At 52.1% G+C, this 26,765-nt stretch overlaps 2 protein-coding genes across 2 annotated transcripts; both read left to right on the top strand.

Annotated features, from left to right (window-relative positions):
• The first annotated feature begins 1,104 nt into the window (after window positions 1-1,104).
• LOC308348345 (keratin, type II cytoskeletal 75) lies at window positions 1,105-11,570 on the top strand. Its single transcript, XM_080812359.1, has 9 exons — window positions 1,105-1,902; window positions 2,651-2,865; window positions 3,819-3,879; window positions 4,223-4,318; window positions 5,167-5,331; window positions 7,158-7,283; window positions 7,426-7,646; window positions 8,952-8,986; window positions 10,861-11,570. Exons 1-9 carry the CDS (start codon window positions 1,249-1,251, stop codon window positions 11,097-11,099), a joined length of 1,812 nt encoding a protein of 603 aa, XP_080668485.1. The 5' UTR covers window positions 1,105-1,248; the 3' UTR covers window positions 11,100-11,570.
• Window positions 11,571-13,167: 1,597 nt separating this feature from the next.
• Window positions 13,168-26,265, top strand: LOC308348346 (keratin, type II cytoskeletal 5-like). Its single transcript, XM_080812360.1, has 9 exons — window positions 13,168-13,714; window positions 15,582-15,790; window positions 18,299-18,359; window positions 19,140-19,235; window positions 21,259-21,423; window positions 22,202-22,327; window positions 22,886-23,106; window positions 23,652-23,686; window positions 24,397-26,265. Exons 1-9 carry the CDS (start codon window positions 13,235-13,237, stop codon window positions 24,597-24,599), a joined length of 1,596 nt encoding a protein of 531 aa, XP_080668486.1. The 5' UTR covers window positions 13,168-13,234; the 3' UTR covers window positions 24,600-26,265.
• The last annotated feature ends 500 nt before the right edge of the window (window positions 26,266-26,765 follow it).

Below are 26,765 nucleotides of genomic sequence, written 5' to 3'. Positions count from 1 at the left end.
CCACCCCAGGGTAGAAGCAGGGGGGTGAGAGGAAAGGAAAGAGGAGACCAGGACTTTGCAGGCTTCCTATCGGGTTCCACTGACGGGGATGTGGGCTCAGTCCACAAGACGAACAGGGAAAAACAAGACAAATTTCTTGGGCACCCTTCACTCAGTGCAACCCCCAGAGTTCTTACGATCAAGACTGAAAGCCAGGGACCCCCGGCCTTTAGCCGGAGTGACCAGTCTGGGAAGTTTCTGGAATAAGGCAGCCTCAGATAGAGCTGGGAGGCAGTTTATGGTACATCACTTTTGTATAAATTAATGAACTTCAGTTCTGTCTTCCTACTCATACCACAAGCCTATTACTAAAGAAAAAGAACGTGTATTTTGTTCGTTTCAAATCCCCACCAGACTTGCCACGGGGAGGGACATGCGGCTGGCTCTTCACTCATATGTGCTTGACGGCACCAGAAGGAGAGACATCTCCACAAATGCTTCCTCGGCATTCGCACATCCTAGGCATTGCAACAGTTGTTTTCCCACATGAATCCTCGTCACAAACCCCACTTTCCAGACACCTGAACCGAGGCTCGGGGTAGGCTCATGCGTGGCACAGGGTCTCACGACTAGTAAGTGGGTCTGGGACTCAAACCCATCACCCCACACTCACAGCTTCTCTCCGCGGCAGACAGACAGAGGGGCTGGTCCCGAGGGTCCTGTTGTGGAGCAGACAGGACATATGTGTGTGCATGGCCGCCCACTCCAGGACATCAAGTGTGACCTACACTGTAGAGAAGGAAGCTTTTGAGGAAAACAAAGGAGCAATCAAAACTGGATGGTTTCCTTAAAAAGGTGAGTGTGAAGCAGGATTTTCAGGACCTGGAAGGACAGTGTGGGGCAGGGGACACAGCGGGCACTTGGTGAGAAAAGGCTCAGGGGCAGGAAGCACAGGTGGGAAGAGGAAGGCCTGGGAAACAGGGAATCGCGGGCACTTGTTTTGACACACGATGTTTGCACAGGAGGGGGTGGGTCCCAGGCCTAAGGAAGCGGTTTAGAAATGAGGCGGTGTTTTTAGAGCCCATTAAGAGATGCATGATTAGGACATGACTGAAAGCAATTAGCGTGCTTCTCATTCGTCTGCTGATCAAGTTGCAACTGGAAAGGAGTTTCCACGTGGGGGAGGGATGCCGGGGAACCAACCAGTGGCCTTGACACCGTCCCGGAGGGGCGCTGAGCGTGAGCTCAGGGCTGGCAAATGCCTGGGGGATGCCATCAGAGGCCTCCCTCGGCAGCGCCCCACCCCTCCCGCAGGCCCATAAAAGCCAAGGCGGTCCAGGGCTCCCCAGGTGCCCCATCTTCTCCATCCCCCCTGTCACACGCGCCCGTGTCAAGAGCTCTCCTCGCCAGCCTCGCTCAGCCACCATGTCCAGGCAGTCCAGCATCACTTTCCAGACTGGCAGCCGCAGGAACTTCAGTGCGGCCTCGGCCACCACCCCAGCCGCCGGCCGCTCCCGCTTCAGCTCGGTCTCCGTGGTCCGCTCTGCAGGCGGCGGTGCAGGGCTGGGCAGGATGAGCAGCGCTGGGGCCGGCTTCGGGAGCCGCAGCCTCTACAACCTGGGGGGCACCAGGCGGGTCTCCATCGGGGGGTGCGGCAACAGCTTTCGAGGTGGCTTTGGTGGCAGGGCCAGCAGTGGGTTTGGGGTCAGCAGTGGATTTGGCTATGGGGGCACAGCCGGAGGAGGCTATGGGGCCTCCGGCTTCCCCGTGTGCCCCCCTGGAGGCATCCAAGAGGTCACCGTCAACCAGAGCCTCCTGACTCCCCTCAACCTGCAAATCGACCCCGCCATCCAGCGGGTGCGGAAAGAGGAGCGGGAGCAGATCAAGACGCTCAACAACAAGTTTGCCTCATTCATCGACAAGGTGAGCTGGGGGGATGCATGTGTGCCATTGGGGTGGGGTGGCGGGAACGCTTGGAGAGGCCCTCCGCACGGACAGGGAGCAGTAATGCAATGGCCTCCCTGTGGAAAAACACATCCACTCAACAAGTACCTTGCAAGTGGGGCCAGATGGCCCCGCGGGACCTTGTGGAAAGTTCCTTCATCCTCCCTGGGAGCCACACAGTTGGTTCAGCCAACACTGAGGGAAGAGCTACGTTGTTCTCCACGGGAGGAGTTTCAACTGAGCCAACTAGCCTCACTCAGAGCAGGTGTTGTCAAGACACTCAACCCAAGAGTAGAGTCTGCCCCTAGAGACCTCTAAGCCCACCACACCCGTTCTATGGAAGCCCCAGAGAACAGTGGGGCAGTGTCAAGGGCTTTCCCATTCTGATTTGGAGTGGTCAGTTATATAGTTGACAGATGGGTATCAGGTGAAAGGCGGACTTTTCTTCTCTCCCTTATCAGTTGGAGTGTCTGGCTCTGCCTCCCCAATTTCTCAACATTTCATTCTCCCGGGGTGCCTGGTTGACTCAGTGGGTTAAAGCCTCTGCCTTCGGCTCAGGTCATGATCCCAGGTTCCTGGGATCGAGCCCCGAGTTGGGATCTCCGCTCAGCAGCGAGGCTGCTTCCCCTCCTTCTCTCTCTGCCTGCCTCTCTGCCTACTTGTGATCTCTGTCTGTCAAATAAATAAATAAAATCTTTAAAAAAAATTTCATTCTCCCTCCCTCCAGGTGAGGTTCCTGGAGCAGCAGAACAAGGTCTTGGAGACCAAGTGGGAGCTCCTTCAGGAGCAGGGCTCCAAGACGGTGAGGCAGAACCTGGAGCCTTTCTTTGACACCTACATCAATGACCTCCGCCGGCAGCTGGACAGCATCACCACGGAGAGGGGCAGGCTGGACGCTGAGCTGAGGAACATGCAAGACGTGGTGGAAGACTTCAAAGTCAGGTAAGGGGAAGACGGGCTGCTGGCCACACACAGTCATCTCAGGACTCCTTTTTAATAGGACCAGCAAGGTGCAAAGCAGCAAATACCAGTGCCCACAGGGAGGTTTGGAACTTGGAGTCATTATCCCGTGATTGGAAGATAGCATGGCATAGAGTAACAAAGAGACTCGCATCTCACCCATCGCTATTAACAAGAAGCCTATTCTGACCTGTCCACATGACCACAAAGGGATGTCTGCATCATCTAACATAACATGGCTATTCTGGAAAGCATGATACCATTTCACAGCCAGAATATCCTTTAACTCCACTGGCACGGGCCCTATTATTGAGCTGGTGCATTCCCAGTGTAAATGAGGCAATCCTCCTGGGAGAGGCAAAATTTGACTGGCCATCATCCACGCTGCAGTAGGTGAGGTATCCAATAAAAAGGGATGTCCCCCCCTAACTCCTTAGCTGACCTACCCTTGGTTTCTGAATTAGAGCCACTCTTATTTACTGAAAGCATGCTGATCACACGGCTGCTCTGAGGCTCAGTGAAAAGACCTCACAATCTACCAGGAATGGTTTCCTTCCTGAACAAGCAAAATTTACCCCGCAGTGCCAATAGCCACTAGAGGCAGGAACATTTTTTAAAGACTGCAGCTGTGCATCTCTAAGAAGATGGAGTTGCATAAGTACGTATTTCTATTCCCATTAGTTCCATGCTCACCTTCTACTCTTACAAAAGGAATAATAAGAAGAAAAAACTGCTGGCAGAAGAAATGATTCCCCTTTTATAGAGGGAGAAATAGAGGTTAAGTGAATCACCCCAAGTCACACACAGGTCAGTGGAAGAGCTGGAAAGGATCTGAGGTCTCTTAACTCTTGCTACACCAGAAATGCTCCTCAGTCGGGGAAGAGTTCAACCGAACACTTGCTCAACAGTACGCCCCCTCTCCTCTGTGCTTACAGGTACGAGGATGAAATTAACAAGCGCACCGCTGCTGAGAATGAGTTTGTGGCCCTGAAGAAGGTGGGTGGAAATGTCTTTCAAAGGAGAAGATTCGAAACTGAATCTTGGAGTATGCAGTGACTTGACCCTTGAAAAGGCACAGAACCCTTCAGAGTATCTGGAGAGCTCAAATCTGCCAAAATGCTCCCTTTGTATTTATGTCCCCCTGACCCTGCTAGGGTTTCTGTTAGCTCAGGGGACTCAAACCCCCAGTTCTCTACAATCACCCACCCCAACCCCAAGCCCCAGATCCAGAGTTTACTGAAATCTAACCTGGAGGGGCCAGGGAGGAGTCTGCCCAACTTCTTCAGGACTCGCTGCTTGGGGCTGGGTCTCAGAGGAGTATCCTGTGCTGTTGTTCTAGGATGTGGATTCAGCCTACATGAACAAGGTGGAACTGGAGGCCAAGGTCAACTCTCTGACTGATGAGATCAACTTCTTCCGGATGCTCTTTGAGGCTGTAAGAGCCTGCAAATGTTTTTGTCCCTCCTAGGTCTGGAGCCTGGGAAGAAAAGGGTGCTGCAGAGAATGTCATCTATATGGGGCCTCCATCTAGCATCTTGCTCCAGATGGTCCAAACTGGGGCTTGGGTGGCCATGGGCACCTGGGAGAACTGCTTGCAATCTTGCCACACTAAACCCTACTCCAGCTGTGAGGCTGCTTCCCCCACCCCATGGCAGCCAAGAGGGAGTGCTGATTCTTGAATCCCAGATCCCTGGGTAGCATTTCCAAGGAATCAAGACACACCTCTCCCTCTCCTCTCCCAGAAAAGTTCAGAAAAGGCAAGTTACCCCTCAGTTCATTGTTCAGGGTGCTTCTTGCCCTCGGAAGATGCCTCCTTCTGGGCACTGCCACCCTGAAGGCAGAGACCTGGGTCTTTGAAGGGGAGAAAGAAGTAGGGAATGATGAAGTCACACTGTACAGGGGGAAGCAGGGTCCTAAAACTCACTGTATCCTAAATAAGGCTTTTATGCTGGCATATGAATCAACATATGTCATATTCAACTCGGTATAATTTGAACCAGAGAACACTGGCTCACCCTTCACACTCAGGGAAAACACACAGGTGGGGGGTCTTGAGAAGCTACACTGGGGCACACACCCTCATCGCACTGATCTGTGACCCAGAAACTTTTCTGGGATTGGCATCGGAGTCCCTAAATGGCTTCAAGTGCCCAGGGAAGGGCTGGAAGAATCCCTCCTAGGGAAGCCAAGAAGGGATTCCTGCCCTAGACAGGTAGTTGGTCGTGTGATTTCAAGAACATTTCTTTTTATACCTTGGTGATGCTGAATTTTCTGGCTCTACAGGAGCTATCCCAGATGCAGACCCAGGTCAGTGACACGTCCGTGGTCCTTTCCATGGACAACAACCGCAGCCTGGACCTGGACAGCATCATCGCCGAGGTCAAGGCCCAATACGAGGATATTGCCAACCGCAGCCGGGCCGAGGCCGAGTCCTGGTACCAGACCAAGGTGAGTGTAGGCACCTCTGTGATAGGTTCCAGGACTAGTGTTATCTGAAGCCCTGAATAATCATTTAACTATTAGCCATGAGCATCAGGGAATACAGGAGCATTTCTGTTTCTTTCAACATGGCAGAACTGTCCGGTGCTATGAAAAGTCAACTTGAAATGGGTGTGGAAACCCAACCATACCCCCTACCATGTGGTCAGACAATGTTGGGTGCTCAGGTCAGCCCTTGTCCCCATATCACTTATGATCTGGTTGGGCCTGGGTGAGACTCCAGAACAACCAAGAAAGAGTCACAGAGCTATTTCTAAATGGCTTATTTATTCAATACACTTGTGTCAAGCAGCATTGCAGAGTTGTAAATAAATAAGCTGCAAACAGTTTATTTTTGATTAATAAAAAGCTTCCAAGGAGAGGTGGGTCTTCCTTGCATTTGGAAGCATCCAGGGACAATAGATGGCCAAGGATGGGGGAGGCATTTAAGGGAGAATAAGCAATCCTGCGGGGGCTGGAAGATAGAAATGAGGACTTTGCTGAGCAAAAGACTCTATAAAAAAAAGGGGGGGGCATTGGGATGAGCATTGAGAGCAACTGTCCAGAGTCACAGATGGCCAGAAGAAGGTTTGGTATTGGAGGTTGTAGTGACTGGATAGTCCAATCCATGAGATCAGCTTTCTGCCCAATGCAGACCCCTCTCAGGGCCAGCTTCTCACCTACATGTGGCTTCCATCTTTTGCCCTGCTGTGCATACTGCCTTAGTCCCTACCACTGCAATGTGGTAGGAAGGAAGAGGGTATCAGGTCCTGGGGTGCACAATGCAGAGGGACATCCCCCCTAGAGGCAGAGGCAGATGGTGAATGGAGGCGAGATGTGCCTAAGTTGAAATTTACAGTGGTTGAGATTTACAGTGAACAGTTCCTTTTGTTGGCAGGGCTTGTTGTTCCCTTAAACCACACGTATCTAGAAATGGAGCAGCTGCGCCACCCAGCACTTTCAAAGCCAGACAGATCTTCTCTTGGGCAGGGGCTCTTCTTCCCTAGGAAAGGTGTGGGCTGGAGACAGAGGCGTTTGTTTCTCCTAAATGAGTGCATCCTGGATATGCTCCACTAGGCAGAGAGCTCCCTCAGATGGGGGATACTGTTACAAAGTCTTCAGAACTGTGCCCCCTTCAGCCTGGCTCCATCCAACACCTCCAACACTGACATCTGGAGAGCTACCAAAATTCATGGTCACATGGGTCTGGATGTATGTCCCATGACCGGGATCCCTAAAGGACACTGACCAAGTCACCTTTTCTCCCCACCTCCCACCTGTCCAGAGCTCACCATGCTTCTTCCTGCCCCAGGGTCTTCACACAGACTATCTCCCCTATCTGGAATGTTTTCTCCCCAGCCTATCACTTAGATCACTCCTTCCCACCCTTCAGCACACAGCTCGAACACCTCTGTCTCTGGAAGGACTTCCCGGACCCCCTCCTCACAACTCCATATCTGGGTCAGATTCCTTTGTTTCACTACCCATTCATTTCCTAAGGGACACTCATCCCAGTTTGGAACTATAAATTCAATAATATTTCATTAACATCTATTTCCCCCAATAAACTGTAAGCACAGGTCTGATGATGCTGTCCATGATACTCCCAAAGCCTGGCATGTGCTTGGCAGGTAGGTGTGACTAAAAAATACCACCGAAATGACTGAGCAAGGGAGTGTGTGAATGATCAGCGAATGGTTGGGCCTGCGGGTGGCCCTGAAGGCCAGGTTGTGCACATGGAGAGTATCCAGCCCAAGTGTTTGACGAGGGGACTCACTCTGCTCTGATTCCATCAGTATGAGGAGCTTCAGGTCACAGCCGGCCGGCATGGTGATGATCTCCGCAACACCAAGCAAGAGATCTCCGAGATGAACCGGGTGATCCAGAGGCTGAGAGCCGAGATTGACAGTGTCAAGAAACAGGTAGGGTTTTGGCAGGGCCAAAAGCTCCTTGCACACTCATTTCTCCCAGGTCATCCTGCCATGCTTCTAGGACTCCTATCCAAGAAGCACCTCACCTCCTGGGGTTGTCAGTTAGGCTCGTGGCTTCCTCCTTCTCTTATAGTGTTCCAGCCTGCAAACGGCCATCGCTGACGCAGAACAGCGTGGAGAGCTGGCCCTCAAGGATGCCCGGGCCAAGCTAGTGGACCTAGAGGAGGCCCTGCAGAAGGCCAAGCAGGACATGGCCCGGCTGCTGCGCGAGTACCAGGAGCTCATGAACGTCAAGCTGGCCCTGGACGTGGAGATCGCCACCTACCGCAAGCTGCTGGAGGGCGAGGAGTGCAGGTGAGGACAAATGCACCACCTCTGTTCCAGCTGCGCGAGCATTCCTAGGGGCTCAGGTTGCTGTGGCCCCCTCTTCTCCTGGAATACAGATAGAACTGGGCTATGAGAAAGGAAAAAAAAAAAAAGCAGGTGCAATTTCTTTCCAGGCTAGTAACTCATTACCAAATGCCATTATTTGAAGCACAACTGCTTTTCACACCCCATAAAAATCTAGGATCTGATCAGGTCCTAAGTAATAAAATTCTATCAAAGGAGAAATTATGTTATGTGGCAGGTCTGGTATGAGAATAAACTGTCCCAGGATTTGGGCAGACAGGCCTACCACCAACTAGCTATGTAACCTCAGGAAAGCCAATGTCCTTTCTCTGGTCCTCAGATTCTTTGTGATGGAATAAAGAGACAAATCATCTGATCCCCAAAATTTAGTGTTCTGCCGATTACTGGCTGTGTGACCAAGGGCAAATTACTTTACTTTTCTGTTCCTCACCCATGAAATGAGGCTAACCGTGGTTTCCATCCTATATGTTATTAAGAGTGTTAAAATAAGGGAATACACATGAAGAAAAAAGCACAGTCCATAACAAGTGTCAAAAAATGCTAGCGATCATTCAGTTTGTGGCCAAAGATATGGGCTTTGGAGCAAAAGGAGTCTGGCTTCAAATCTAGCTTTGTGAACACGGGCAATTAATTCACCTCTCTGAGCTTCGGTTTCCCCATCCACCAAATGGAGGTAGCGACACCTACTGAATGGGGTCATGAAAGGAATTAAGTGGCATAATGTGGGTAACAGGTATGTAGTCCTTTTTAATGTTCTAAGTATGTGTTTATGAATGAAGTCCAGCGCTGTCCTTAGCATGCGAAAGCAAAATTACTCTGGTTGCTACAATAATGGGCTGATTATTGTTATTGTTATGTTTATGACTCAGTCTCCTCTCCACATCTCTAATCACCCCAGGCACTGCCCCATGCCTGACAACGGTCCATTGTTGAGAGGGAAATCTTACTCCTTAAGGAGCCCTGCCTTTCCAGCCCACTCTAGTGTATGATTCGCTTTCATTTCCTCCAGGTGTCTACCTAGTTTGAACCAAAAAAAAAAAAAAAAAGTCTTTCTGAGATTACAGGTTTTCCTCCAGATTGTTATTTTTAATACTACTACTACTTAAATTATTTCAACCTCCACTCACAGCTGCAATAAAAATAATAGAGGGTTTTTCAGTGAGCTTCATTACAAAAATGTGATTTCAAATGCCCATGAGCTGCTGGACGTAATAGTAACGTTCCTTCTCCCTCTTCCCCCCTGATCAGGCTGAGTGGAGAGGGCGTTTCTCCTGTTAACATCTGTGAGTATGACGTCCTATGTGTCAGTTCGCATGCATGTGGTTGGGGCAGGGAGGTGACATCACAGGGGAGGGCAGAGGGCATACACAAGACATCAGAGGGGACCCCCCTCAGACAGGGTTCATTTTGAGGTTTGAGGTCTTGAATTCTTTTAAAGGAGAGCCATATTAGGAGTCTTTTTCTTTCTTTCTTTTTAATTTTTTTTAGGACAGAGTCTTTAATGTCCCACTTCTTACCTCTTTGCAAGGGACAGAGCACCAAAGGGAGGGTGAACGGAGGTTTTCTGTGACCCTTCTGCATGGGTTTAGACCCACAGGTTCCGCCCCCCACCTCCGGGGACCCCACCCCTTTCTCACTGGAGGTGGAAGTCTAGATCAGGCAAGAGCATTCACTACCGACAGGATTTAGGAAAGCCTGCTGTGCCCTCAGCCTGTGGAGGGAGCCTTCCGGGAATGGTGTGGGGAGAAGCCCTGCCGCTCCAGTTTACAGAGTGTAACAGCAGAAGGTCCCCCGGGTTTTTCCAGGCAGCAAGAGCGCATAGGACAGGGCAGGTGGGTGCAGGCTCGGAAGGGGAGAGGTGGTAGCAACCCCATGCCACTAAGGGTGGAGGTCACTCACAGAGCTCACTGCTGGCATCATGAGGCCGACTGGGATGACTTTTCCAGCTTGCATCCTACAAGTGAGTTTGGTATTCCTGATACAGGATTCACAAAACCAACGAGTATGTTAACTGATGACTCTAGAAGGCAGAGCCCTCTAAACTACCCAGCTGTCCTCCTTCACTGATATCCTTGTCTAGTGGCTCCCGAGACCCTTAGAGCTAGTTTTGGGGATGGCTGCCGTTAACTTCTTAAGTTCCTTTTCTCTTGAAAGCGCATGAAAGTCCGTGTCCGTTATCCAGGGCTGCCGCATTGCAGTACCACAAACTGGGGGGCTTCGGATAAGAGAAATGTACTGTGTCATGCTTCTGGAGAGTTCTCAGTGCTCCCTGCCCTGCATCAGGCTGATCTCTGGCTCTGTGATCACATGGCCCTTTCCCTATGTGTCTGTCTTCACGTGGACGCCCTTCCTCTTCTTATAAGGACAGGAGTTCTATTGGGTAGGGCCCTCCCTAATGATTGTATCTTAACTGAATTCCATCTGCAAGATCCCATTGCCAAATAAGGTTTCATTCGCAGGTACTGGAAGTGAGGAATTCAACCTGTTTTCTGCTTTTTTTTTTTTTTTTTGGAGGACACAATTCATTCTGTAACCATCCATTTTTATTTCAGTTTCCCTTCTGAAGAGCCCAGTGTAGGGATTGCATGTTGAAGGTGATGCATGGTTATACGAGCTAGAAAAGGTTGGGGAGCGGGGCAGAATGGGAGCAGAGTTGGTTGGCCAGTGGGTCATCTGTCACTTGGTCTAGCAAGATTACTCCAGCTCCATTCTGGGATTCAGGGTGCAGAGGCTGGGGAAACCAAGGGAAGTGTGTACGTGCCCCCCGGAAAGAAGAGAGACGCCAGAGCCAGGCCCACAGAGGGAGAAGGGGACAGAGTGGCAGGGGAGCGTGATGGGATCAAAGGGAAAGGCGCGTGGACTAGAAGCGCTTCCTGAATGTAAGAAGTCTCCATTAAGTTCTGAAAGGATCAGCTAGGCGCCAAGTAGCAGAGAGGAACCAGGAAGCCATTCCAGACAGGAAGAGTGGCCCAAGGAAAACCAGGCTGAGCACAGACAAGAGCTCCCACTAAGTGGGCGGGGAGCCTGGAAGGAGGCAAAAGTCTGCCTGACCAGACAACCACATCCTCACCCCACAGACACAGGGGCACAGGCCCTGACACTCCAGGTCTCTTCTTTCCTGCCCTGGGTCTTGACTCTCTCTCCTCTCTTCTGGCAGCTGTGGTCACCTCCACTGTTTCTAGCGGCTACGGCGGCGGCAGCAGCCTTGGAGGCGGAAGTCTGGGTCTCAGTGGGAGCAGCGGCTACTCCTTCACCACCAGCGCTGGGCACAACTTGGGCTCCAGCCTGGGCGGCTCCAGCTTCAGTGCCAGTAGCAGCCGGGGCCTGGGGGGCAGTGGCTCCAGTGTCAAGTTTGTCTCTACCACATCCTCCAGCCGGAAGAGCTACAAGCATTAAATGCAGCCACCCCACTCCCCCACCCCTGCCCCGAAGCCTGCCTGCTTGCTGACCGGGCCTGTCTATACTCACAGACATGATACCTGGGTCCTTCTCCTTCTTCTCCCCTGGCCCACCTGCGCTGCCAGGAAGCAAGCCTGGCGTCCTGGCTAAACCCCATTCCCCCGCTTAAGCTAGCCTCTGCCCTCCTGACAGTCCCCAGAGTGCCCACCCCCTGTGCGAATGCCCTCCCTTTCTCAATATTTACATTCGGCTTATCTTGCGGAGACCACCCCCCTTCAACTCCTCCTTCGTCCTCCCCACCTTCCAGACGCAAAGATGGGGAGTGGGTGTTTCCCAGGCCGTCTCAATGCCAGGTTGGCAGCCCACCTGTCTCACGATGCTTATAAGCTGCCTGCTGGGAGTGAGAGCTCTCTCTCTTCCCTCCCGGGGATGTGTCTATTAAATGCATGTGTAATGTGTTTGGTGTCCAGCCCTCTGTCTGGCGTGGTTATGCAGCACAGAACGCTTCTCCTCCTCCCCAGGCCACAAAGAGAGCCCAGGGCACATCAGATCTTCCTCACTTCGCTCAAAATGAAGAATGCTGGGCTGGGGAGATGGAGGGATGGAGGGAGGCAGACTGCCAACCAGACTCCAGGCTGGTGTTTCTGCCCACTTCCTCCTGCCTCTTGTTGGAATGCCTTCTTTGAGAAGCCCAAGCCCCTGGGCAGCCCTGTCTGTCCTCCCAACTCTGTATGTCATTCAGGGTGATACCATCCCCTCCCAAACACAGACGGTTTTCTAAGGACACTGACGTAGGGTGGGCAGCCCAGCCCTTCTCCAGCAAAGGGGCTGATTGTTCCCTGACAGCTTCAAACTTGCAGACCTGAGCAAAGAAATAACAGGCCAGGAGAGGAGTTAAAAGTCAGCCCTGGGGGCAATGCTTTCACCAAGCAGAGGAGCCGCTGAGACCCATAATTGCAGGGGGCAGTGAGGCATCCAGGAAGCTCCCACATTCCTGAGTTTACAGTCTCCGGAACCCCTCCCATAAGGCAAGAGCCTGGCATCACCCATACTGGGGACCGCTCACGTGGGCTTAGAGGAAGTGGGCTCAGGGCTCAGGACCTGGTAGGAACCAGGAACTAGGAACCAGGACTCTGAACCATAACCAACCAGATGCCATGCAGGAAGCTAAGTGCAGGCAGGGAGAGGCCATGAATAGAGAGAAGATGAGTGTAAAACCAGGGGCTAAAGACTGGGAGGGGTGGCAGGAAGGAGAGAATTGAAACAGTGGGTAATCGTTAAATGTCCCTGGTCCCCAGGGACAAGAGGAACAGAAGGGATAGGAATTTTGAGAAAAATCCTGAGTCTGCCACCCTTGACAAGCCACATCTCCTCCACCAGCATCAGGTGCAAAGATCCTGTGGTCAGACCACTGCACCCTAACATCAGCCCAGCACCCACTAGCCATGCGACCGCGGCCAAGTCTCAAAACAACTCTATGCCTCAGTAGCTTCATGAGCAAAACAAGAGTAATAATAGCTACCCTATGGTGCTGCATGAAGATTAAATGAGAAGACAGGTGAAAAGCAGCTACCTATCGTAGCTGCTCAAGAAACGTTGGCAACTATTACTCTCCTCCTTAACCTTACCAACCAAGTCATTACGTGAATCGAATGACATAATGCTTGCAGCTGACCTGCCCCATGGTCTGGTGAAGACTGAGTCCTCAGTAAATGAGGTTTCTCTTCTTTTCCCAGCAAAAAGAAGGGCATAATCCAGTACTTGGGTTCAGAGTCCAAGACCTGGGAATCCAAAGAGAAGAACAGCTTAGAAAGAGTGGGAGTGCCTGCCATGTGAGCCTGAGAACCTGGGCGGGCTGGGGGCTCAGGACCCACGCCTGCCCCGGGCCCGAATCCCCAGGCCTGGTCCTGCCCTGGGTAGGGTGTTCCCGTGATGATTAGGGGGCAGGAAAATGGGTGCTGGCCAGACATGCCATTGAGGTGAACTCAACAGAGTGGTCTTTGATCTTCTACGGCCAAGCCCAGTTCTTGAAAGGGATAAAAGTCAAGGAGAGTCTGGGACAGCTAGACTTGGAAGGCTCCTCATCCCTTTGACACCTGTGCTCCTCTGACTCTCTGGCACCAGCTCCCACCATGACCCAACGATCTTCTGTCACCATCAAGTCAGGAGGCACTCGGAACTTCAGTGCTTCCTCGGCCAGCCTCCTCCCAGGCTGCCGGCCCAGCTTCAGCTCCGTCTCTGTGTCCCAGGGCGGGAAGAGCTTCGGGGGCAGCTGTGTGGGCGGCTTCGGGACGAGGAGCCTCCACAGCTTCGGGGGTAGCAAAAGAATCTCCATCAGTGGAGGCTACCGCTGTAGCCGGGCCAGCGGTGGAGGTGCCAGCTATGGGCTGGGGCTCGGAGGCATGGGCTACAGGGCTGGGGGAGCCTTCGGCGGGTATGGATTTGGAGGCGGGATGATGTCTGGCTCCGGGGGCATCCAGGAGGTCACCGTCAACCAAAGCCTCCTGACCCCCCTCCACCTGGAGATCGATCCCTCCCTCCAGCGGGTGCGAAAGGAGGAAAAGGAACAGATCAAGACCCTCAACAACAAGTTCGCCTCCTTCATTGACAAGGTGAGAGGCAAATGGGATCCCCGCCAGAAAAGCAGCAGGTGCTTGGGGTATCTCTACTTTCTGTGCTTTTCTGAGGTCACCTGGGACTTGCCCAGGACCTGCAATCCTGGGGGCTGGGAAGACTGCTGACTTGGTGAAAGAAGGAGTGGTTTCCCACCTTGTTGAGGTGGGAGCAGAAAAATATTCATCTCCACACTCCAGAGCTGTCTGACCTACTGCAAAGCCATTGCTCTTTTGATGGATAATGAATGTGTACTGGAAGTCAGACAGCAAAAAGGGATAATTTTGAAGGCAAAGGAATGAAGGAATGAAAGGTTATGAGAAGCGCACTGGGGTCAGTTTCTCCTGCAGTTAATAGGGGCAAGTCCTCCTGTGGTGACTTCCCTGGTGACTTGGGTATGTCGGGGAAGCTGAGTGGTTGACAAGGGGCCGGCTTTCCCACTTGTCTTCTAGTGAGAGCTGATCTGTGACATCAGCCCTGAGGGCACCCTGTGGAATGGCCTGTCCTCCTCGGGATTTCCCCAGGTCTGGGAAGAGAAGCTTTTCTCTTCTGTTCTGTCACTGGTTCCCCCGTGAGCTTGTTGCTTTGTCTGGGAAGAACAAATTCAATGATATGACTTGTTCTGGCTCCATATATGAGACCTGGAAAGAAGAGTGCTAGACTCTTCCACCCTAGATTCTAGTGCTAGGAGAACATCCCCTAACTTCTTGGGCCTTGGTTGGGTTGGACAGATAGACTCCACGGTGACTCTGCAGGTCTAACAGGCTATGGAATATCTCACTACGAATATGCCAGTCTAACCAAAGGGACTGTTGAGCAACGGGTTCTTCCATTTGATCACCCATGTCACCCCACTTGGCCTGGTATTTGCACCAACAGATGTGAGGTTTCCAGGAGACTGGTATTTGCACCAACAGATGTGAGGTTTCCAGGAGACTGGCTCTGAGGGGGAAAGGCAGGCTCTCCTTTGCTTATTTCATCTGGAGAGGATGTGGGGAAAAGGAGATGTGATAGGGAGGGACTTGAGGCCAGGATTACCCCTCTTCTTTTAACAACAGAGAAGAAAGGTGGGCAGGGCAAGAGGGGCATTTGTTAAAGGCCCTCTGGAGGCGCACTGCCATTTCCAAAGGGATGGAGGCTCCTTCATTGCTTCATTCTGAGGCTGTGTGTCATTCCAAGGGACCCCCCAAAAAAGACTTTGAGTAAGAAGAAGGATTTTGCATATTCCCAAGGCTGTCTCCCAGATGTAGGAGCAGATAGATGAGTATAATTTAAGCAAACTAGACTAGTAGCACAAGACCACAAGGGACCCAAGAGAGCACAGGGGGCTTCCTAGGCCACACAGCAGGCCAAAGACATGGCTGGCATTGTGGCCAGGTCGTCCCCCAGTGCAACTTTAGAGTGACCCATTTCGGCATTCCTGGACTGTATGGACAACTGAGTCCAGATTCTAGATCTAAAGAAATCACGTGGGAAAAGAAATGGACAGACTAAATTTTCTGCCAAGAACCTCCTACTCATTTAATGGGAATCAAAATCCCACCCAGCCAGATGATGGTGGAGTGTTCTTTCCATCAGCATTGTTTGATGGATGCAGATGGTTTCCAGCCCCTCTGGTCCCAGTCCTCCTTACTTCTCCCACCTCCTACTTAAGCCACTGCCTGTCTCCCAGGCCCATTTCATCCACATTTGGGTGGTTCTCTATGTTCCAGGCTCTTTCCAGGATGAGGACAAGGAGGAGACTGCCACCTGGGCTCTAAGCTCCTAGAGGGCCTCCCTGCATTGTTGGGGGGCCCTGTGTCAAAGATCCCTCTGGGAGGCTGCTGCAGGGCAGCCCTCATGATCTCTCCCCTCTGGTCTGAGCAGGTGAGGTTCCTGGAACAGCAGAACAAGGTCCTGGAGACCAAATGGAGCCTCCTGCAGGAGCATAAAACCACCAGGGCCAACATCGAGCCCATGTTTGAAGCCTACATCAGCAACCTGAGACGGCAGCTGGACTGCCTGGGTGGCGAGCGGACACGGCTGGAGACAGAGTTGAAGAACATGCAGGATGTGGTGGAAGACTTTAAGAACAAGTGAGTAGATGCTCAGCCATCTCCGGCAAGGGCCCTGCCCCGAGGGTCCTGGGGAGGCCCTGCTCTCTGAAAGTGTCCAGTCTAGTGGGGCAGTGGGATGCACACTCAGGGCAGCGAGGCAGAATCAGATAAAGAACTGGGATCCCGTGGTCAAGAACATTGAGGCTTTGGGGAGGGGTGGGGCTGGAGATGATGAGGACCTGCATGGGCACCAAGAGTGGGTTTTGCACAACCACCGTGTGAACTCTGCAGATGAGGGCAGTGAGGCTTGGAGACAGCCCCTGACTTAGCCAACATTGTGCAGGTGGCAACTCATGAGTTCAGAATCAAACCCATAGACTCTCACTCTCACATCTGTTCAACTCAGCCCCATTGGTAACTTACATGAGGGCACACACTTATCCCAACCTTGGCCAAGACCAGGAACAAAGCAAAAGGAGAGAGATTTGCTGCCTTCTCTGCGGAACCACATACACACCCAGCCCACTAAACGTGATGGCATGCTTTTGCCTATAGATTCAAGCAGCTTCTTACTTCTGTTGTTTTAATTTATGTCTAATGTTCTTGGTCCAAACAAAATAAGGGAGTTGATAAGGAGTTTCAGTTATAGTTTGTATAATGTAATGAGAATTCACATCTGAGATGAATTTAAATGGTAGCCACCACACACCTGTGGCTGTTTAAATTTTAATTAATTAAAATTAAATAAAATTTAAACGTTAGTTCCTCAGTCACACTAGCCCCATTTCAAGGGCTAAATTGCTACATGTGGCTGATGGGGCCCAGACTGGATATAGATATAGAACATTTCCGTTCCTGCAGGAAGTTCTATTGGGCAGCACTATGGAATCTTGGCTCCGCTACTTACTAATTGAATGACCTCAGACTCCCTGAACCCTAGTTCCTTTGTCTGTTAAAGAGCATATTAATAGTGCCCAGCCTGCAGGGGTTGAGAATATTATATCAAAATTTGCATGTGAAATACTTGGTAGGGTGTCCAGTGCCTAGTAATTTTTAAATTAGTGTTAGCTATTTTTATTATAGGGATGATTGTGTGTTTAATGATGCAGACACAGGCAAGAGAAACAAGTGGAGATGGATAATTTATAATATGTATGCAACATGGAGTAACAGTGTTTCAGTCTAAGAAGTCTTGCTGGAGGAAGAGACTTAACACTCAAGGTGGAGAAAGACAGAGGCACCAGGGAGGACTATGGGGGGATCAGTTGACGAGTGTGTCCTGGTTAATGGAAAGTGATATTCCTGTGGCAGGGACCTTAAGAGGCCCATGCAAGGGGAGGGACTGTGAGACAGAAAACACAGAAGGTTAGGACAGTTATGTGGAGTTGGGGCAGAAGACGATTCAGATTTTTTTAAAAGGCAGCACAAGGAAACAATAAGGAAAACTGCATCTGCTCTGGAGAAGGAACAGTACTGAAGATTCAGTGGCAGGAAAGGGCTTTTCTCAGATCCTACTGGACAGTGGAGGCAACACAATATACTTAGTGTATATACTTATATATACACTATATATATATACCACATACACTTAGTATATATACCACATATACTTAGTGTGGGGTAGTACCTGGTGGTTTAAAAAAATAATAATAACAAGCCATTCAGAGGTGAAAAAGAGCCTCTGAAAGGTTAAGTGACCTGACCCAGTGTACTCTGCTGGGAGGAAGAAGAGACAAAGCCCAAACCCCAACCACCCAGAGCTGCTAAGAGGGTAGGACTCGTTGATGCTTAGGAGGGCTGGAGAAGAAATGGGTCACCTAGAGCAGAAGGGAAGCTTCCTTCCCAGAGCTCAGTGAGCAAAAGTGCACCTCCTCATGCCCCTAGGGGGCAGGAGGGGAGAAGGGCTGCTGTCTAGGGGCAAATTGAAGAATGAGAAGCCTGGGCAGAGGGGGAGGGACGACCCCTGTTAGCCTGAGGATGGTTTCCTCTCTATGGTTCGGTTTAGCTAAGACCAGAGCGGCAAGACAATGTGAGGGTACCATGGGGTGCAGGAGCTAGCCAAGGCCTGGGACTGTCTGCCTCGGGCCAGACCACTTCTGTGTTCCTTCCTTCTGTTTGGCTTGGGGTAACACCAGGGGAAAAAGGAAGGCTGCTGGCCCCCTTATGGGGACATCAGCACTCTATGGAGCAAAGCCTTGAAAAAGACAACCTCAGAAAGAATGAGGGTGGTTCTGCTTTACTGTTGTTTTGGGCTTGAGTTGTATTTGGACAGAAGTGGTTGTGTGATTGATGGGGGATGGGGGAACACATGTACAGTGGCTCACTTTCCATGGTTTTTCTGGAGACCCACACCGCCTACCCCGTATGGCCCCAACTGTTGGACCTCACTCCCAGAAGCCTGCTTCTAACATCCATCTGCTTTTTTGTATTGATTTATGATTGGCCTACAATAGGAGATTCATTTCAGGTGTCCAACATACTGATTCCATATTTTTATATATTATACAATGATCACCTTGACAATCCACTTCTTGATCCTTCCCACAGGTATGAGGAAGAAATCAACAGACGTACAGTGGCGGAGAATGAGTTTGTGGTGCTCAAGAAGGTGAGGCGACAGAGTTGCTCCCTCCTGGCTCCCAGGCCCAAGGAGCCCCTTCTGGGAATGACACCACTGAAGCCAGTGGCCTGGCACCTTTTAATTCATGTAGCTGATCTTTGAAGCAGGTTTTACTCTAGAAGTGCAAAAACTCGGGCTCAGGGAGGTTAAGTAAGTGGCCCAAGTTTACCCAGAAAATCAGAAGTGAGTCAGGATCTGGGACTCCAGAGTCCAGGCTATAAATCATGACACCAACCCCTCCCCATGTAGAGTCCCAGCAGGGAGAAATGAGCAAAACGGGCCCCATGCTGAGCTAAGGCTCAGTCAGGCTCAGAAGAACAGGGGCAGCACAGGGAATGGCTCCATGGAGGGTTGGGCCTTCTGCTGAGCAGGAGCAGGCAGAGGGAGGGAAGAGCAGCTGGAGAGGGAGAACAGAGCAGCCCTGTGTGCAGCCCAGGAAGGGGCTGAGAGTGTGAGAAGGAGGGCCCGTGGAGAGGCTGGGAGAGCCCAGAGGCAGCCAAAACCCACGGACCCAGGATGGTATTGACCTCACCAGTGCAGGTGACCTAAGATCTGTCCATGTAACACGAGCTAGGGAGCGGGTGAGCATTCCCTGACAGCCCTGGTCCCCACATGGTCTTCGCCCCCCTGCAAGTTTCACTCCAAAGCCTGGAACAGAGAAACACCCTCATCCCTGGGCGCTGACATTCTCCAGCCTAGCTCTCAGCCAGACGGGCTGGCTGCCGCACCAGGGATGGGCCTCAGAGTGATAGCATGTTCTGTGCCCAGGACGTGGATGCCGCCTACATGAGCAAGGTGGAGCTGGAGGCCAAGGTGGATGCCTTGATGGATGAAATCAACTTCCTGAGAGCTTTCTATGATGCGGTAAGCAGTGTCAGGGGCTGGGGGCCTGGGCTGGGCACACAGGCTGCCAGCTCCTTCCCTCGTCTCCTCTCTGCTCCCCACCCTGTCCCCAGGTTGGAATTCATGGAGCATATGCTGCTTTCCCTACCAAGGAACAAAATGAGTTTCCCTAGAGCAGCTGGGGGGTCAGGCAAGATATTCAGTCTTGACCACTTGGACTATGCATGTGCTATTGGTCAGACAGAAAACAAAACAAAACAAAACAAACAAACAAACAAAAAACTCCTGTTGATGAATTGCACGTGCTTTCCAGAGACGTTGCTGGGCATCCTGGCTCACCCAAACCCAGCACAAATTTACCAGATACTCTTCCTAGAGGAGCTGCAGAATGATGCCATTTCACAAATCAAGTGGCAATTAGTGAACCCCTGGGTGCTTTTAGAAGCACCAAGGGCAGATGCCCAGCTCTCTTGAAGACATGTATCATTTACAACTCCTTATGCCAGACACTGTCCTTGGGGCTGCAGGGGCAGTGCTGAGCAGACACAACAAAGCCCTTAAGTTCTTGGAGCTTCTATTACCGTGGAGGAGACGGGCAGCACAGAGAGGATGGGATAACTATGCCATTTCAGGCATAGTAGGGCTGATGGAGAGAAACAGGGAACAGTGACAGGCAGGAGGTGGGTGACAGCTGACGAGAAATGGGAAGAAATGAGGATTCAGGAATGCCAGGAGGAGGCCAAGGTGGCTGGAGGAGAGTGGTCAAGATGGGGTGAGAGGTGAATTGTGTCCCCCCAGTAGGCCTGATAAGGACAGGTGATATGCCCATGCACGGCATATGTTTGGGGCCCAAAAGAAGTGGGTCATGTTCCGGGAGCAGGAGCATGGGCTCCATGGCTTTGGACAGGTGTAGTGACCACCCTGCCACCCACATAGGGACAAAAAAAAAAAAAAAGGCATCATTTTTCTCTGCCTGTTCACTACAATGCTGGCAGCTGTAAGCATGTAGGCTGAGACAACCCCCCAACTCAGGCTAGGTCAGTTACCAGGAAAACTATGTAGGAAAAACATATTGCAAAACAACAACAAAATAATAATTGCTTGAAGTAGGGAATGCATGAACCAATCCTTAATAAACAAAGGAAAGGAATATTTTTACTTAGATTTGTGCTGTGGACCAGGGATTCTCAAATTTTAAAGTGCGTCATAATCTTCTAGACCACTTGTTAAAATACCAGTTCAGATTCAGTGAATCTAGGGTAGGAGCCAAAATATTGCACTTCTAACGAGTTCCCAGGTAATGCCACTGCTGTTGCTGGTCTCAGGATCCAACAACCTTAGTGGTGGAACCGCCACCTTAGATGATTCTGGAAAGTGATCAATAACAAATAATTTGTGGTTTACTGTTTCAAAAACAGTGTTATGTAGACATGAATTGGTTTAATCCTTGCAGGAAGCATGTGAAACAGTGCTAGGACCAGCCCCCCAGAGACTCAGAGAAGTGATCTAACCCAGACTCCAATGCTTTGCTCTGGTGCCCTTTCTGATGTCTTGAGCTAATTTCCATTTCCCATCCCTGAGGAACAGGGAGGAGCCAAGTTGGGAAACAGGATTGAGATGCAGCAGAGCTTTCTGGCTCCTTCTGACTCAGTTTCCTGTCACAAGAGTATTTCTTTATTTGGTTTGAAAGGTTGTGTTTTCTCAGAATCTGAGACAGCCCGGCACTGACAGGTCACAGCAAGGTGCACTCCCTTGATAGCGGGAGTGACTGCTGGAGGATGCCGGCTAGAGTTCCCTGTGTGGCTGCTCCCCATGTGCAGATGAGGTGATGATCAAGTCCAGGTGTAAACTCAGTGACCTCCCTAATGTCCTTCCCAGCCCTTTGGGCCAATACAGAGGACTGCACCCCAACAGTGCAAGTGAGGTCCTTGACACCAATGTCTGTTTCCTGGGCCTGGCCATTGTCTCCCAATACACACACACACACACACACACACACACACACACACACTGCTTCAGCTGTTCTGTTTGGCCCCCAACACAGGAGCTGGCTCAGCTTCAGGCCCAGATCTCAGAAACCTCCGTGGTCCTGTCCATGGACAACAACCGCAAGCTGGACCTGGACAGCATCATCTCTGAGGTCAAGGCCCAGTACGAGGACATCGCCAACCGTAGCCGGGCTGAGGCTGAGTCCTGGTACCAGACCAAGGTGAGGTGTCAAGGTCAAGTCCATGAAACAGTCTTAGAGAATTGGGATTTCAAAGGCAAATTAGGTAAGAGCCTTGTCCTGTCAGGTGTCCCGTTCAGATGGGGTCAAAGGGATATGAGTTCAGCCTGAGTTTACCCTCTGTCAGGAGAACCCCTTGGGCAGCACCATCAGGATCCCGGGGGAGCAACCAGATGAAGCAGGAGGTGGTCAGTCCTCTGCAAGGGGGAGGATGGACACACCTGAAATGCCCTATAGAGGCCGGCAAGGGACAGCTAGACAGCACCAGCCAGCAGGACCCAGAGAGGGAAGGTAGGAACTAGAGCAAGGCTCAGCCTCCTGGATCCGGAGAAGGGAGGTACAGTGGGCAGTGGCTGCAGGGCTGGGAGCAAAGGGTTGACATGGGCCACACAATGAGATTTTTCAGGTTAGAGAAAACTCTCTGAGCGGGGGAGCCACAAATATGAAAGAGCTTAAAAATCAGAGAGTGAAAAGCACCCCTGCGTGCTGCTGAGCTCGTGAGGAAAAGATAACCTGATACAGAGGGGGAAGGATGAGAGACCAGACACAGGGTGGGTCCAGCTGTGGGGTGGGGTCAGCGGGCATGGAGGGGGCAGAGCCGAGAGAGAGTGCAGATGGAATCTGACGGAAAGCAGCAGTGGGGACAAAGGGAGGCACTTCCAAGCAGCACCCTGGAAGACTGTCGGGCCCTGGGAAGCCACAGCCATCTTGCCTCTGGCCTGACCATACCCTCCCTCCCCACCCCACCACGTCCCCCCAGTACGAGGAGCTGCAGCGGTCAGCCGGCCGGCATGGGGATGACCTCCGTACCACCAAGATGGAGATATCCGAGCTGAACCGCGTGATGCAGAGGCTGCGCTCTGAGATTGATAACCTGAAGAAGCAGGTAGGGCTGAGCTCCCAGCAGACATCCCACCCGTGCCCCTGCCCATCGGCAGACCTGGGCCTGGTCCCAATGCAGCCCATGCAGAAAGAAACCTCCCCAGATGAGGGACCATCCAGGATTGTGACTGTGCGGTCTCCTGCCCCACCAGGGAGGGCAGGACTTTCTTTCTGAGATCTGCCCATGAGCTGCTCCTCAGCAGAAGGGTCTGCCCTCTGGGGACATACAAGGCAAAACTATGCAGAGAAGTGCGGCATCGTAAAGGGCCATCCCCCCCAAAATCATTTTCTCCCTTATGGTTAAGTCTCAAATTATCCAAGGAGGACAGAAATTAAGGGACTCGATCGCAGGACCTTGAGATCATGGCCTGAGCTGAAGGCAGAGGCTTAACCCACTGAGCCACCCAGGTGCCCTGATTAATCTTATTTTAAAGACGACGAAACTCCAAGTTCCTTTGCATGAAGTCCATTTCAGGAAATTCTCCCATATGTTTAGCCTTAAATGCACATCTTACTCCGTTCTCTGGGGGCAACCTCACAAACTCCCCTGTGCCCCGGGCAGTGTGCCACGCTCCAGAACGCCATCGCTGATGCTGAGCAGCGCGGGGAGCTGGCCCTCAAGGATGCCAAGAACAAGCTGGCCGAGCTGGAGGACGCTCTGCAGAAGGCCAAGCAGGACATGGCCCGGCAGCTGCGCGAGTACCAGGAGCTCATGAACGTCAAGCTGGCCCTGGACATCGAGATCGCCACCTACCGCAAGCTGCTGGAGGGCGAGGAGTGCAGGTGGGGGGCCTTCCCCGACCATGGCTGCTCAAGAACCTTGGCTCCCACCATGGCTCAAACAGATGCCACAGACACCAAGAGCCCCAGTATCAGGCCCCAGATAGAAATTTCAAAGGCAGAAACAGGGTTAAGATGCAGCCGTTCCCCAGAGGTGCCCTGCAGTCTCAGCCTCTCCCATCATTGCTACTGCACCCGGGGCAGAGGATCGGGGTGATGATGTCAGGCAGAGGTGGCCCATGACTACCTGGAAGGCCATTGGCAGAGCCATTCATACCCAGCCCCCAGGCTACACTGGGGATGGGCACCTGGGGCTCTGTGCTTGCCGGAGATGCCTACAATCAGAATGTCCCTCTCCACCTAGCAAACACGCATCCCTCTCCCTATTTCTATGTATTTTGATTTGGTCTCTCTTCTAGATTCCCCTCGCAGGTACATATTAGCTAGATGAAAGTGATAGCTGGAGACACAAGAGCCCAGGGCTCTCCAACTTCTCAGCAAATGAAATGTCTCTTTCTCTCCCTTCTGCGCCCCCCCCCCCACAACAGGCTCACTGGGGAAGGTGTCGGACCCGTGAATATCTGTGAGTAAATGTCTTGGGATAATAGAAAAGTGGGCATCAAAAAGGAAGCAATAGCATCACTAACAAGGTGTTGGGGATAGATGTGGGCAGAGATGTCATTAAGACAGAGAGGGGAGGTCAACGAGGCATCTTCGAATGTTTGACAGGCTGTGGGGAGCTGTGTCCCATGGTAGTGAGCTCCCTGTCACTGAATGTAGTTAAGCGGACACTATAAACCATTGCCTCTCGGTGATGTGTCAGAACGATTGCAGTTGGGAGACACACACCCAGGTGGCCTTCCGGCCTCTTCCATTATGGGAGCCTATGCTCCTGCCCAGCACACGAGGCCTCGTGCTCCATCCAGTACGAGAACCCTGTGCAGCCGAGAAATGGACACAGCAAGTATGACCCTGGACTTGCCACTTGATGTCTCCCTCTGGAAAGCAGAGGTGATGGTAGTAATGGTGTTCTCTCGGCCTGATGAGATCAACATGGTCACAGCTGTGAAAGTGCTTTGAAAAGTGCAATGTCCTCTACAGACTCTCACGAGGCGGGGGGTGGGGGGGGCAGCGTGTCACGGGGATGGCGAGTCCATGCCCACCCTCTCAGACCCCGGCCCCTGGGTCCAGGACATTCCTGTTCTGGGCGGGGGACGGGGAGCCCCCCCCAGGGAGGGAGCTCCTGGGAACCCAGAGGAGCCTACCAATGTGCTCTATGCCTTGTCTCCACAGCCGTGGTCTCCTCCAGCGGGGGCACTGGCTACAGCTCAGGCGGCGGCCTCTGCATGTCAGGAGGTAGCGGCTACAGCAGCAGCCTGGGCTACAGCTCCGGGGGCGGCTTCAGTTCCACCAGCAGCCGCAGCATGAGCGGCAACAGCTCCAGCATGCGCATCATCTCCAAGACGTCGTCCACCAAGAAGAGTTACAGGAGCTAAAGGGCTCCACCCTCCAGGCTCCCGCCTCCAGGCTCCCCTGATCCCCAGCCCTAAGGCCTGCCGCTTTGCTGATGCCCCATGCACAGAATCAACAGCAGGAGGCGTGGGGAGTGGCCTTTGAGTTCTAAGATCATCTTGTCCATCCCTCTGCCTCCAGATGCGTCCCCACAGGGATACCCCCCCTTGCTCCTTATCCCAGAGCCCTCCAGGGGCCCCAGGCATCCACTTCAACTAACGCCCACTCAACTCCTCTGTGCCAAGACCTGGGCTAGGACTTTGCCCGTCGGCAGCTCCCAGAGCTGGAGCACCATAGGGTCATCCTCCCCACCAGAGCCAGATCCATGCCGCCCAAAGTCCTTTATGGGGGAGGAAGGAGCTTAGAATTGACCTTGGTGCCCCCAAAAAAGTTGCATGTAGTCTAGACCAGAGTTCCCACACATGTGCTCTCTTGCTGCAAATAAGATCCTTTCCTGCAAGCCCCCTCCAACCAGGGAAGTCTGCCAATCCAAGCGGGATGTTGTGTCCTCACTTCCTCCCATCTTGTCCCTTGCTGGGCCCCCAGCCACTTCCCCTGACCACTCTCCCACCATCAGAATACTGGAATAAGGAATCAACACCCTTCAAAATATGACCAACTCGGTTATTCATACTAGAATAGAATGATTTTATCAAGAAGGCAAAAGTTCTCCATGGCCTGGGGCCATGATAGTTCATAGCAGAATTCCTTTCAGTTTTGCCTCAATTAGGCCAATATTAGAATTAGCGTCCCACACAGAACCACCCTGCTGCTGAGTGGGAGGGAGGCAGGCTAAGCCAGGAGTGGGAAGGTAGCCGGGCAGCAGATGACCAGGAAAAGGAACCCAGTCAGCCTGTGTTAGAATGGCCCTGGGAGAATCCTCCCACGGAAGGACTCAGGAGACTTTCTCCTTTCTCCTTTCTCCTTGCTCTGTGGTAGCCATATCTCTTCTCTGGAAAGTTCTCTTTCCTTCTTACCTTGATCTTTCCACCCTCCCTTCTTGTTCTGCTCCTCCTCCGCAACCCTGTGTGTCTCCTCTCTTCATCCCTCCACTCTGCTCCTCTCTTTTCTTCCCCTCCCACTCATCTGTTTGGCAATATATCCTGTTCCCTCTCTCCTGACCTTTCTTTTTCTATCTCCCTGTCTCTGACATGTCTACGGTGTGGATTTGCCTGTGCCCCAGGCCTGGCTAGAACTGCACTCTCAAGGTAGTCCACCAAACCCTATGCCCCACTGGGAAGGCCTAAGAGGGCAGACTCGGGAGAGAGACAGTCCTTCCTCTGACATCTTTGCTCACTCTCAGAGGATGTTTGTTCGGCCTGCGAAAGAAGCAGAGGTAGAGGAAGAAGAAGAGCAGTGGAGGAGGGGAGCTGCATAGGCCCAGAGATCTTTCTAAGACCGGCCTTCACAGAGTGGTTCCCCTACTTGAGGCTCTGGGAGCTCTCAAAACACCCACCATGCATTCAAGACCAAAATGCATTCCAAAGGCAAGCAGGGCCTGGCTGTCAGCTGTGGACATGAAGACAGAAGAGATATGAAGTCAGAAAAAAAGTCACCCTGCTCTGATTATCTTAAACCTTCCCAAACTGCCTACTTCCCATGCCTGCCTAGTTCCTGAAACCGCTTCAATAAAGTGTCACTGAGCTCTTTAGGTCTTGGTAGAGTCTGCGTCTTATCTCACATTCAGAGGGCAGCCTTGGAACCAGTGTTTTCTGGGAGCAGGTGCCTTCTGCCCTCAACAGATCCAGACAACAATCCCCTACTCTCTGATCCTCAGCTCTGGTCCCGGGCTCCCGGGGACCCAACATGTCACTGCACCACGCTCTGGCCTTGGAGTGCTGGGGGGCTGCTCTCCAGTCTGGCTTCTTAGTGTCACTATCCACTCTCACACCGTCTCCTGGACCCGCTTCTGTGACGCTTACCCCAGGACAGAATGGGAATCCCCCTCTCCTGCCATCATGCAACAAGACCCACCCCACCTCACCTCTGCCTCCCACCATTGCCCTTGGCCTTCTGTGACACCCCTGACCTCCCCAAACCTCAATTTCCCTCCCCAGCATTTTAGGACCCAAAGTCAAGACTAGGAAGAAGGGGACAGTGAAATAGCACAGTTAGACCAAAACTATGGAGCTCCAGGCTCCTAATCTTCA

The sequence above is a fragment of the Martes martes genome (assembly GCF_963455335.1).
Source record: "Martes martes genome assembly, chromosome: 8".
NCBI lineage: Eukaryota > Metazoa > Chordata > Mammalia > Carnivora > Mustelidae > Martes > Martes martes.
The sequence above is the reverse complement of the archived record's forward strand: the minus strand, read 5'-3'. Positions and strand labels throughout refer to the sequence as shown.

Coding starts and splice junctions, on each gene's coding strand:
- LOC308348345 (XM_080812359.1), top strand. CDS start 1,249: ATGCCATCAGAGGCCTCCCTCGGCAGCGCCCCACCCCTCCCGCAGGCC. Junction 2,866..3,818: donor GTGGAAGACTTCAAAGTCAG/GTAAGGGGAAGA, acceptor CTGTGCTTACAG/GTACGAGGATGAAATTAACA. Junction 3,880..4,222: donor AGTTTGTGGCCCTGAAGAAG/GTGGGTGGAAAT, acceptor CTGTTGTTCTAG/GATGTGGATTCAGCCTACAT.
- LOC308348346 (XM_080812360.1), top strand. CDS start 13,235: ATGACCCAACGATCTTCTGTCACCATCAAGTCAGGAGGCACTCGGAAC. Junction 13,715..15,581: donor TCGCCTCCTTCATTGACAAG/GTGAGAGGCAAA, acceptor TGGTCTGAGCAG/GTGAGGTTCCTGGAACAGCA. Junction 15,791..18,298: donor GTGGAAGACTTTAAGAACAA/GTGAGTAGATGC, acceptor TCCTTCCCACAG/GTATGAGGAAGAAATCAACA.